At 46.8% G+C, this 13,059-nt stretch overlaps 1 protein-coding gene across 1 annotated transcript; it reads left to right on the top strand.

Moving 5' to 3' along the window:
• Window positions 1–6,494: 6,494 nt before the first annotated feature.
• LOC126487883 (glutathione S-transferase Mu 4-like) lies at window positions 6,495–12,203 on the top strand. The gene is made up of 8 exons (XM_050120925.1): window positions 6,495–6,698; window positions 6,907–6,982; window positions 7,397–7,461; window positions 7,760–7,841; window positions 7,940–8,040; window positions 9,387–9,482; window positions 9,725–9,835; window positions 11,287–12,203. The coding sequence occupies exons 1-8, from the start codon at window positions 6,663–6,665 to the stop codon at window positions 11,374–11,376; spliced, it is 657 nt and encodes a 218-aa protein (XP_049976882.1). The 5' UTR covers window positions 6,495–6,662; the 3' UTR covers window positions 11,377–12,203.
• Window positions 12,204–13,059: the final 856 nt, after the last annotated feature.

The following is a 13,059-nucleotide window of genomic DNA, read 5'->3' on the forward strand; positions in this document are numbered from 1 at the left end:
AACTCACAGAGATCCGCCTGCCTCGGCCTCCCGAGTGCTGGGATTAAAGGCGTGCGCCACCATCACCCGGCCACTGTGTTCTTTCTCAAGGGCAAAATGCTCTTTCCCACGGGCTCAATCTGAACTTTCTCACAGTCCTCAAGGATGCAGGTGGAGCAGGCAAGCTTGACCTCAAATGACTTTTAAGTAAGAATTGACTCCAGATGGAAGCTGAGTCACTTACGGGCTCCGACACCTTCATTATTTATTTTTACTGCTGTTAGGGATTGAACTCAGGGCCCTGCACATGCTAGGAATGTGCTCTACCACTAAAGCACACACCAAGGTTTTCTGTGTGTGAGATTATGAAATTTGCAAATCAAGGTAAACGTTCTTCCTTTTTTGCAATGTGGGTGCCTTTATTCCTTCTGCTCGCCTGGTGGCTGTGCCACAACTTTGAGTGCTGTGTTGAACAGAAACCATGAGAGTTATCATGGTTTGTCTTGGTTATGAGCTTTGGGGTAGGGGCTGGAGAGATGGCATAGTGGTTAAGAGCAGTGGCTGCTCTTGCAAGAAGACCAGGTTTGATTTCTAGCACCCTCATGGCGGCTCACAATGGCCCACAACTCCGTTCCAGGGAATCTAGTGCCCTCTCTTGACCTTCTTGGTACCAAAAACATGGTGTGCAAGACATATATGCAGGGCTGGAGAGATGGCTCAGAGGTTAAGAGCATTGCCTGCTCTTTCAAAGGTCCTGAGTTCAATTCCCAGCAACCACATAGTAGCTCACAACCATCTGTAATGGGGTCTGGTGCCCTCTTCTGACGTGAGGCATACACACAGACAGAATATTGTATACATAATAAATAAATTTTTTTTTAAAAAAAGGACCTATATGCAGGTAAAACACATGTATAATCTCCGAGGAAAAAAGTTTCAGCACTTTGCTTTGTTGTTGTTGTTGTTGTTGTTTGTTTTTTGTTTTTTTGAGACAGGGTTTCTCTGTAGCTTTGGTTACTGTCCTGGAACTAGCTCTTGTAGACCAGGCTGGCCTCGAACTCACGGGGATCTGCCTGCCTCTCCTACCTGAGTGCTGGGATTAAAGGCGTGAGCCACCACCGCCCAGCAAGTTCCAGTTTTTACAACTAATTATGATGGAGGTTTCTTACATATGCTTTTATTATGTTGACATATCTAGTTGACTTATGGACACGAAAAACTCAACACCTTTTCACCTAGTTTTTGAGTTTTTGAATCATGAGAGTTGTTGACTTTCACCTTACTATGTAGATCTGTTTGAAACCTGGGACCTCAAGGTCTGAAAGAATGGGACAAACTACAGTCCACTCCTGCAGACAGCTTTCCTTCGGGGTCAGTGTGCCTTTATCTCACTTGAAAAAAAGACAGTGATGATCCAGGTGAGGTTGTTTGAGTTCAGAAGAACATGATAAGAAGTGTAAATAAATGCCAGTAATCACATACTAAATATTAACAGAGCAGCCGTTTCCCAGGATGTTCTCAGGACAGACCAGTTTAAACTGGACCATTGCCTGGCACATTCTATACATTATATTTGAGAAAGCACAAAAGCAAGGCAGAGCCCATATGCAGATTCAGGGAAGACACTGGGGACAGCACTCAGCAATCCTTTTACCAGATTGTGTTCTACAGCTGTGTTCCCACATCCAACACACAATGAACATGTCTTGTATATGCAATGTAAGTGTTTAACATAGGAGGCACGATCACATGCAAGAACAATCCAGGGAACACAATGCACCCGAAGTAAGGCTCTGCCTTTTTCCCTGGAGCCTCTCTCATAGCTCTCCAAGGCATTGTTCTCCACTCCTCTGTCTTTTGACCATGTTCCAACAAGAGCGGCTGAATTTTACAAGATGCTACTTCTATATCTATAGAAGAACATAGGATTTCTATCTTGCATTCCGCTACCACAATGTATCCATCTGGTTGCATTTGTTGAACCATCTTTGCCAAGGCCCACGATAGACATCTCTCCAAAGAAGACACGCAGATGGTAACAGGCACGAGGGGAAGGCAATCAAGAGCACAGTGAAGTATCATCTCACACCTCACAGAGCCGCTACCCCCACAGAACAAGCAGAGAAACTGGAATGCCCGCATACTGTTGACAGGAATAGATAATGGTGTAAGAGTAAGGAGGGAGTTAAAAAAGACCCTACCTCATGATCCCAGTACTCCCACATCCAGGGATATGGCCATTCTTCTGTTTATTGCAGCACAACCAACCACAGCCCAAGCAACAAGCAATCCAAGTGCTCATGAGTGGGTTAATGGATAAAGAAAACGTGTTACATTTACTCAGCATTAACAAAGAAATTCTTTACACAGAGAAACTCTGTCTCGAAAAACAAAAAGAAAGAAAGAATTTTTAAAGATCTTTATTTTATGTGCATTGGTGTGAAGGTGTCAGATCCTCTGCAACTGGAATTACACACAGTTGTGAGCTGTCATGTGGGTGCTGGGAATTGAACTCTAGTCTTCTGGAAGCAGCCGGTGTTCTTAAATGCTGAGTCACCTCTCCAGGCCAGGAAAGAAATTTTGCAACATACAGCAACATGGATAAATCAGGGAGGTGAAATTAATCATTCACAGGAAAACACACATGGCATAGTTCCTCTTCGCAGAGACGTCTAACAAAGACAAACACAGAGGAGCACAAAAATGGCGTCTGCCTGAGGTTAAGGGAGTGGACCATGTCAACTGCCCCTGAGAGGCACAGCCCCTCCGCCGCTCAGGGTGAACCTGCTGTACGAATCTGCTCTAGGACATCACACTTACAGTTAACAGAACTAAACCATGCACCTAAAGACTTATTTAAAGCTTTAAGCTGGCCATGGTGGCACACTGTGGAATTCTAGCAGAAGGGGGAGACTCAGAGTCCAACCTGGGCTACCTGCAGAGACCCTGTCTCAAACACAAAGACAGTAAGCTTTAGTATATCACTATTTTTTTTTTCAGTTTGCATGTGAAAATCAATTATAACCTGTCACAAAAGTTTCATGGTAAAGGAATGGACTTAGGATCTGGATATTGCAAGCTAGGTGACTTAGTTATTATACTGCGTTCCTATAGCTTTTCTTCATGAAATTGTTCTGTTAATTCTCTGTGCTTTTCTTTCACTCTTAAATATTTTTTTATTTTTATTTATTTATTTATTGTTTTTGTTAGAGAGTCACCTGTAAAGCTCAGGCCTGACTTTATTTTCTTATATTTTAAAATGTTACGACAGAGGCTGGACAGATGAACTGGGGGTTACGAGCACTGTGAAACCACCTACCTGTCACCTGCAGTCTGGAACTGTTCTAATAGGGCCTAGAAAAGTTTCCATGAGCCAACATGAAAAGGATTTCATGAACCTCCAAAGTATTGATCTGTAGGTTAGTACTGGTCAGCTCAAATGATACATATTCCCTCCAAAGCACTGAGCTATTGTATTGCAAATACTTTTTAAAGACTTATTGTGTTACAAGTATGTATGTGTGTACCGCATATATGCAGGTGCCGATGGCGGCCAGAAGGGGGCATCAATCAGGAGGTTGTGAGTTACCTGATGTAGGTGCTGGAAACTGAACCCACATCCTCTGCAAGAGAACTAAGTGTTCTTCATTGCTGAGTCATCTTTCTAGCTGTCTTTGGGCTTCTGTTTCTGTGGAGAGACATCATGACCACGGCAACTCTTAGAAAAGAAAACATTTAATGGGGATGACTTACAGTTCAGACGGGCAGTCCATTACCATCATGGCGGGACGTGATTGCATGCGGGCAGACACACTGCTAGAGAAGGAGCTGAGAGTCCTACATCTTGCAGGCAACAGGAAGTGGTCTCAGACACTGTGCATGCTTGAGCATATGTGAGACCTCAAGGCCCGCCTCCGCAGTGACACACTTCTTACTCCAAGGGCATACCTACTCCAACAAAGCCACACCTCCTAATAGAGCCACACCCTTCGGAGGCCATTTTCTTCAAACCACCACACCTGCCAGCCATGGAAATCTTAGAATGAGGTTCCTAGGGATGTTTCAGAAGGTGCTGAGTCACAGCCCCCCCCCCATAAAGATGAACACGAATTCAAGGCTCTTTCCTAACTATTAGGTCTTGTCTTCATTCCTCTCTGAAGCCCTCTAAAGTCTAAAGCATTACTTCTCCTTGCTTTCCTCTTCTGTGTCTGACCCCATGGACCCTCCACCTGTCACTTAAGAGACTGTCACACTGCCCTGCCTTTCTCTCAGGTTCTGCAGCTGCTGACTGCTGACTTAGTGACCCTCACCTGACCCTGGCAACAAAAATCTCACAGCTGCTTCTTTTAAACAACTTCAGAAGGAAAGTTCCCTTTAAGAGGCCCCTTGGGTACTTACCTTCTCTCACATCATCGATTCCAATCTCCAGTCTCACAAAACTTTAGTCTCCTCCTGAGGTCATTGTAAGCCTATCAGCAAGGCCAATCAATTTTAATTTATATTGGGGCTACTCTGGTTGTCACAGATGTTTGCTTTCCTCGGGGCTATCTGGACCTGTTTAGCAGGAACCATTTAATTCTATTCAATAATGTCTGTCTTGCACAGAGGTATTAAATAATCAAAAATTAAAAATTTTAAGAAGGAAGAAGACAAAACAAAGCCCAACCCCTGAGCTTTGTCTATCTTGAGACACAAAGTGACCGGCTCTTATGACAACGAAGACACTCACTCTTCAGGAGTCTTCTGTGCTCCCTTTGCCATGGGAGATGAGGCTGACCTCTTTTTCTGCACACTAACTTACTTTGATTCCAACCAGTCCTTAGAATGTTCTAGATAATTAAACTATCATCTACCAAGAAATCAGGCTTATGTAAGGATAACCAGAAACCCTCCAAAAATGAGGCAAGCACAGATAATTTCGGAGAAGTCCCGGGAGGAATAATGGGTTCGTTTCTATAAAGGTCGACTTCCATAGTGGGACTGGAACAAAATACATACATCAAACCTTTGCAGAAGGTAGATCTCTGAGTTGAGGGCACCCAAGACTACATGAGTTCCCGCCTACCCAATGCTACATAGTGAAGCCTCAAAAAACAAACATCAAATAGTCAGAAACATTGGGAAACATGAAGAAACAGTTCTACCTTTGATAATGGGTAGGAAACAGAAGCTGAGGAAGGAAAGCAACCACTTAAAAAATGCTGTGAACCAACACGCAGGACGCTTTCTTCTATAAATTGCCTTGGTAATGGTGATTTCCACACAATAGAAAAGTGGCTAAGACAAATCCAGACTTTAAGATTATAGGACCAGGTGTGGTGCCACATATCCGTTTTTTTTTCCCCCATTGGGTGGCACACATCTTTAATTTCAGCACTCAGGAGGCAGAGGCAAGCAGATTCTGAGGTCAGCCTATTCTACAGAGTGAGTTCCAGGAAAGACAGGACTGTGTAGAGAGACCCTCTCCCTATCTAAAAACAAAAACAACAAACAACAAACAAAATACACAACCAAGCAAACAACATCCTGATTATAGCTTAACTCACAAATAGGCTGAGTAAGATAGCAGTGAAGTGACTTCAAGGTGCATTGTTACCTCTGGCAGTGAGGTCTAGCAAAAGTCTGAGTCTCTTAGAATATGAGATATTTTTATCATAATGCATCGCCACAGTACAGTCTTAAAAGTAGTAAAAATTTTAGGTATAGTCACCTGTCACCTAGCACATTTGGTTAAAGATGGACCCTATATATTTAGGAAGTCCCATAGAATTCCAGTGGAGTTGAAATTATTATTTGATGACCGTGCAGGAGTCTAAAAGCCGTAGCAAAATGCAAGTGACTAAGAGATCCCTGCGGTACAAAAGGAGGGCCCACTTCCCCCACCTCCAGACTCAGTCTTTGTACACATACAAAAACTGGTGTTGGGAACAGTATACCCAGCTATGAACAGCAGTGATGGACACCTCAGGCAGCTCTTTCTTGATGGCAATTGCTAGAAGCTGACCCTGAGCTCCTCACGCGCTGGTCCTGTGCACCTTTCGAACTTTCAGGAAGTGTTAGGTCTGTAACTATAATCAGGTGGTCACATGCTGAGAGACACGTGACTCGTTTTTAATCCTTGAATAATATAAGCAGACATCCTGACCATGTATGAACCTTCAAAATTTCCATTTTCCAACTTTTTTTGGATCCGCTTTTTCTGATAGAACTAATCTCTTAGTTCACATGTACTTCTGACCAGAGACCTCTCTGCCAAGTGGAGAAACATCACCTCCGTACAACTGTCCTCAGCAGAACCTGCAGGAATCTGCATTGCCTGACCACAGGGATGAGGTGCCTAATCAACACTCTCGGTTGGGGACTCCCTTGTGACCTGACCCTGCCACACACCCAGGGCAGCAGGACGTGAGCGGCTCAGCCAATGCTCTGCTTCTGCGCCCTGGGCTGGAGGATGGGGGTGGGACTTGGGGCGGAATCAAAGATGATTTCCTGGTTTTGGGGGGTGGAGCTCATTAACTTTGCTTCCGTAGGTGAAGGCCAAGAGGCCTAGAGCTGGGTGTGTGTTGCGGGGCGAAACCTGTTGGAAAGGGGCCACACCGGGCACCGCCCCGCCCAGCTTCGCTCATCCCGAAGACCAGTGGACTCACTCAATCCCTGACACCAACAGCACCAGCACCAGCACCATGCCTATGACACTGGGTTACTGGGACATCCGTGGGGTGAGCGCCCATCTGACGGTGAAAAGAATCGCCGCGGGGCTAGGATGAGGGAAGCGGTGAGGGGGCGGGTCCTAGAGGAATTCCTTTGCTTGTCTGGATCAGAATCCTGCACACGTGCTAGCTGGTGCGTGCACCTGTGTGTAATCACTTGGCCGGAGGTGAGGTCACATAGAAATCCGCAGGTCCCATTCCTTACCTATCTCTACAGCTGGCTCATGCTATTCGCCTGCTCCTGGAATACACAGACACAAGCTATGAGGAGAAGAGATACGTCATGGGCGGCGGTAATGACATTCTTCTGGTCAAACTTCTACCAAACCCCTGTCCATTGGTGCTTAGCAGCCCGTTTCAGACCTACATTACATGACAGGGCTCCTCCAGGTGGACTCAGAATCTTCCTCTTCCAGAAACCTCCAGAGGGTGGGCTTGATCTTTTAATACAGAACCCTGGAGGTGGAGGAGTGGGTGCCCCCACTGCTGTTGAAATTAGATCACATTCCCCATGAAGACTTGCCTGAACCGTTTGTAAGTTTTAGAGATATAGAGCCCACAGCCCCAAGCACTCTTCATCCCTGGAACCTTATGTTGTGAGATTCAGTGTGTGAGGTTGCAATTCCCTGCTTTAGGAGGTTGGGTCCCTGGAATAGGCGTGTTGGACACAAGGCTGATTTCTTTTTATGTAACCTTATCAACCACAGCTCCTGACTATGATAGAAGCCAATGGCTGAGTGAGAAGTTCAAGCTGGGCCTGGACTTTCCCAATGTAGGTGCAGGGAAGGGAGGCTTGAGGGAAGGCATGGTATTCCCACCTCTTCTTATCACCTGGCTGAGGGGGTTTGGGGTCAGAGCTTCTGCTCTCCTGCTCCCATTCCTGGTGGCTGCACAGTGGGATGGGCTGTGCCCCAGCTCTTCCATTCAGTGTGTACTGTGTTCATGGAGGACTTCCCATGCTGGTCACACTGAATGCCAGGACACATGGCCACATACATGTCTGTCCTAACCCAGGGAAGTGAGGCTGGGACCTGATATTCCCACCTGATTGTCCCTCATTGCTCTTCCAGCTGCCCTACTTAATTGACGGGCCCCATAAGATCACCCAGAGCAACGCCATCCTGCGCTACATTGCCCGCAAGCACAACCTGTGTGAGTGGGGCTGGCTGCAGAGTGGGGCATGGGGGACAATCTCCTTGTCTGGACTGGCATGAGAGGCTAAGGGTGAGTTTGTGTTGTGTGTGCTGCAGGTGGAGAGACAGAGGAAGAAAAGATTCGTGTGGACATTCTGGAGAACCAGGTTGTGGATGTCACCAATCACCTTGCCAGAATCTGTTACAGCCCAGACTTTGTGAGTCTCATCCTGCTCCCGTGCTGGGCTGGACCAGGCAGTGTTTGGGTCAGGAGTCAGCTCTTTTAGATTCCCATCTGTACAGGTCTTATTTACCTTCTGATTTCCTTAGCCACTTATTCTCCAGGATGTGTTCTGTGTTATCACCAGCAGTCCCCAGTGCACTGAAATATCAAATGAACACTCTTACTTAGGCCCTACCTGTCTTAGTCCAGACTTCCCAGAGCACACATTAAGTAAGTCAATAATAGGTCTTCTGTACCCCCATAATAGGTTTCCCTGCCAACACAGTAAGCCAGATCAAGCTGAATTGATAAAGTCCTAGAATAGGTTTATTTGAGCAAAGCAACTCTTGGGTGGGTTCTCCACTCCCAGAGATTGAGGCCAGAGGAGTCATGTGCCAAAAATAAAGTAGGGATATTATTACATAGACTGTAGGTGCGGGTTGACGAAGTGTCTACTATAAGCTGCGCTTGTGCCCAAATATGGTCAAGAGCTGAATGCTTAGACAGGGACTTGGGCTGCTGGCAGCAATAGGAGAGGAAGCTGCAATAGTCACCTGAAATGCCAATGGAACTGGGCTTTTTGGCACTTTTTTTTTTTTTTTTTTTTTTTAGTTCCGAGTGTCTGGGCAGGGCTTGGAGAGAGAGAGACAGGACTGGGGCTTTCTGGATCATGCAGGGGCAAACTGGAGGGTCCAACCAAACCCTAGATGTAACGACATGTTTCCCAAGTTTTCTGCACCTGTGCCCTCAGCTTAGGCCCTCACAAAGTAGTTCATATCATTGCTGTCCATGATATACAAGTGCACTCAATGGATCAGAAAAAGTAGTCCAGGATGAAGACTCACAGGGAACCTTTCCCAGCCCCTCTCAGTTCTTCCCTTTTCTATAGGTGGCTCAGGAAGAGCCTGAGGTCTTTATCTCCTTTCCTTCAGCTTCAAATCCTCCTCAGTTTATGGTGGAAACCCAAGTATATTTCATTCTTCGGGAACCTATGATATGGAACTCCCATCTTCTCTGAGTACTTTCAGTTCTTGCTTTTTTTGGTGCTGCCTCTCATCAGCCCCAGAGTCTGGCAGTGCTCCGGGCACTCATGGATTTAGGCATCAGGAATGAGGATGTCCCATTGCGCACAGTGTCCTTTTCTTCTCTGGCTTTTCCATTGCATTTGAAGTATGGGATGAGCTACCATGAAATCCAGTAAATAAGTGTTGATATGTGGAATCAAAGCCTGGGCTCCATCTTAGTGGAGATGGCTTCCCACCCCATGTAGGACCATGCCTGGTACTGCTGACCTGGTCGCTCTGTCAGGGAACTCTGTGGTGATAGCTGTTTCTACCTCAGGAGAAACTGAAGGGAGACTACTTGGAGCAGCTCCCTGGGATGATGAAGCTCTTCTCACAGTTCCTGGGGAAGCAGATGTGGTTTGTTGGTGAAAAGGTAAAAGAGAAGTTGGGGGTTGGGCTGGAGAGATGGCTCAGAGGTTAAGAGCACTGCCTGCTCTTACCACAACCATCTATAATGAGATCTGGTACCCTCCTCTGGTCTGGTGGCATACATGCAGATAGAACACTGTATCCATAAAAATAAACAAATCTTTACAAAAAAAAAAAGGAAGTTGGGGGTTGTCATTTTTCCAGGGGCACAGAATTTCATGCCCCCTCTTTCTTGGCCTTTTGCAGATAACTTTTGTGGATTTCCTTGCTTATGATATCCTGGACCTAAACCGTATATTCGAACCTAACTGTCTGGACGCATTCCCAAACCTGAAGGACTTCATGGCCCGCTTTGAGGTGATTTCCTAATCCTCCTTCCTCTTGGCTGTCAACTTTTCCTAATGTTTTCTTGGTCTTGGAGATGAAGTGAAGAGCAGGTAGCATGAGTTGAGTGCTCGCTTTCTCCCATAATCTGTGCTCAGCACCTGGTCTCTGTTGACCAAGTTCATCTTTACAGCGTTCCTCGAGGGTGGGGGAAGTCATCTGTCCCACAGCTCAGATAAGGAAATGTGAAATTCTGGAGGGTTACCTACCCACTCAAGATTTCAGCAGAAGTAGAACTGGGCTGGACTTGCTGTTGGCTCCAGCTCCTCAGGGCAGCGGGTAGCGGCTGCAGACTGGGTTACATGAGGTACCAGGATGTAAAGGATACTTGTGCTTGGTCTGCTGAATGCTTTGCCGAGACCTTTGTGGGGTTCCTGTTAGAGAATTAAATCCTGAGGTGTGTGTCATGGGCTCTCCTCCCTCACGCCTTTCATTTTTTCCTTTTGAGTGTCAGCTGTTCCTTTTGTGAGATTCGCCACATTATTTTTCTGTTTCCTGATTTCTGTATGAGGCATATGTTATGCCCAGTAAGAAAGGAAAATGTGGTTCTTAGACCCACCTGGGGACCATGTGTATCAGATAATATAAGGCAAACCAGACTGGGAGGTGTGGGGTGTGTGTGTGTGTGTGTGTGTGTGTGTGTGTGTGGTACCCCCAGGGTGCTGGGGAGCCCTGTTTCACTGAAGACTACTTGTTTGATATCTACGCCATCTTCTGTATTAGAAATTGGGGGTTGGAGACCTAGGTCCAATGGGCTTTTCAGTCTGGAACTCATTTTCCTGTCTCATTCCTTATCAAGTGATGTGATTTCTCAGCCAGTTCTCATCATTTGCTCTAAACTGTGTGACTTTGCTGAAGGCTGCAGCTTTAGGCTAAATGTGAACTTGGTCTCTTGATCTTAGGCAGCTCCGGACATCTGAACTCTTTAGAGATTTTCTGGAGGCTCGCTCTTTTGGTAGAAGGCAAATAGCACATGTAACTGTCATTGAGCCTGATCCCTTTATCAAGACTGGAGACAGGATTGGTTGAGGCTCAATACCAGGTGTAGAAGCTGACTTTCTCTTTAGGGAATGATTAGGGCAAGCCTGGCTTTTCTTTTCTGGTCTACTATAATCTATAAACTTTGACCCCGGTTTTACCAAGTCACTAGATAAGATAGGGGTTATTTACCAGCCATTCCCCTTTCCATCCAGATTCCTATTCAGGAAATACAGTTTGTGTGTGCAAGAGAAGCACGTTTGTATAGATGGGGTGATAAGGCCTGTTAGGGAGGGCAGGAAGGGAGTGCCAGGAGAGAGTACAGCATTGGAGAGACAGAGGCCAGGATGATCCCAAATGTGTGCTAATGACTAGCAGTGTGAGCAAGAGGCCCTGAGCAAACCTAAATCTTGGTTTTCTTTTTCTTTTTCTTTTCTAACTCTCAGGGACTGAAGAAGATCTCTGCCTACATGAAGAGTAGCAGCTTCATCCCAAGACCTCTGTTTTCAAGATGGGCCTCCTGGGGGAATAAGTAGAGCCTTGACAGGCCAGGAGGTGGGAACGAGGGACCTGGGGCTCTGGCAACTTTGAGCTTCCTGTAGCCCTGGCACTTCCTTCTTCTTTCTGTCCACTTGCTGACCCCAGAGTGTCTTGGGTCTTCTTTTCCTTCACCCAGTCTCAGCCCTTTCAAGCCCTTTAAAGCCTGGGTCTTAAGTTTCCTTCAGCAAAGTGCTCTTCTAGTGTGGCTGTCTGACCCACTTGACAGACGGTCTTACCTGTCAGTTGCTGTGATGTCATGAAGAGTTGGGACTCAGAGCTCAGCCTGGGCTTCCTAGCGAGCTAGTAGTCTAGAGATGCTGATGTATGAGGTCTCTCTGGACTATGTCAGGTACCACTGTTAGCCCTAGACCACCCTGGCCCTGGGTTGCACTGCCAGCTATCTCTGCTGCCTCCAAAGACTGCCTCTCGACCTGGCAGAGTTTTGCAGGGATTCTGGTTGGATAAGCAGGGGTGGACTTCCTGAGGCCATCTGATAGCCTCTCACCAGGCAGCTGCAGGAGGCTCTGTGGAGCTCAAAGGGAGCCTTTGGGGGTTCGGATCGCCTATACTCTAGCACTGCTCGGGCTTCATACAGGTCTCAGGGGTGAGGACCCAGGCTGGGGGAGTCTCCAGCAGTGAGCCAGAATCCTCTCTGTCCCCCATTAGTATGTCACAGTAATATCCATGTGTCACCAAGACCCTGTCTCCTCTGTCCCTGATGCCTCTGGAGTGTCCTGTCTCTGTCACCAGGGATGGGCACCAACCTTATTAATCCCCTATCTCTGTGAGCCGCTGTGAAATAAATTTGTTCATGCTTTCATAATTTCAGGTGTCTTCTCATACCATTTATATCAGCATTCTTTGGATAGGCATAGAATTATAGCATGAACGTTTCGTTTCAGATGTGTCCCAGCAAGCCTCCCCCAGAAATGAGTGTTTCTGCTAAGAAGAATCCAGTCTTTCTGACCAGGAGTCATTTGTACATGCTCTACTTCAACACTCCAGATGATCCCCTTTGGCTTGAGATCTCCAAGTCAGAGCGTTTGTAGGGATCCATGCCCACCCAGCCTGGTTCTTCTTCACGCCCTTTTGCAAACTTTCCTAGCTCAGGCTTCTCCCACTCAGATCTAAAATGAAGTTTCTCTGGGCTGACAATGCCGTCTCCAAGAGCCAAAAGCTGCTGAACAAAACTCACACCAGTCATGAGCAACCCTCTTTTTGAGTTGCTGGTCAGGGCTGTCCGAGAGTCTGTCAGAACATCACAGGCTATAACACTCGCATTGATTACCCTCTCCTATTGCTGAAGATACTAAGTCCTTCAGACACAGGGCCCAGAGGCTCCTCAGATGGATCTGGCTTGAACCCCTCCCCCCTGAGGATTCCCTTTCATGGTAGAAGAAGGTACCATGTAAGCTACCAAAGGAGGCAGGCGACAGTAGCCCTCAGCTACTGTGAACCACAGCAATGGCCGCCATGTTGTGGCAACCCTTATGGTGCAGTAGTGGTATACATACCTTGATGGTAACCAACAGTTGTCTCATTGGACTTAAGGCCTGCTCAACAAGAGGAAAAACATCCCTGGAATAGGAAACCTAATCTGTTGCCTGTGACTAGGGAAGTCATGGCTATTGGAGGAGGACCTACCCTCCCCCCCCCCCCCCCGCGCGGCCCCCCCCCCC

This window comes from Alexandromys fortis, unplaced genomic scaffold, assembly GCF_014885135.2.
Source record: "Alexandromys fortis isolate MF-2015 unplaced genomic scaffold, M_Fortis_MF-2015_v1.1 scaffold_176, whole genome shotgun sequence".
In the NCBI taxonomy this organism is placed as follows: Eukaryota; Metazoa; Chordata; class Mammalia; order Rodentia; family Cricetidae; genus Alexandromys; species Alexandromys fortis.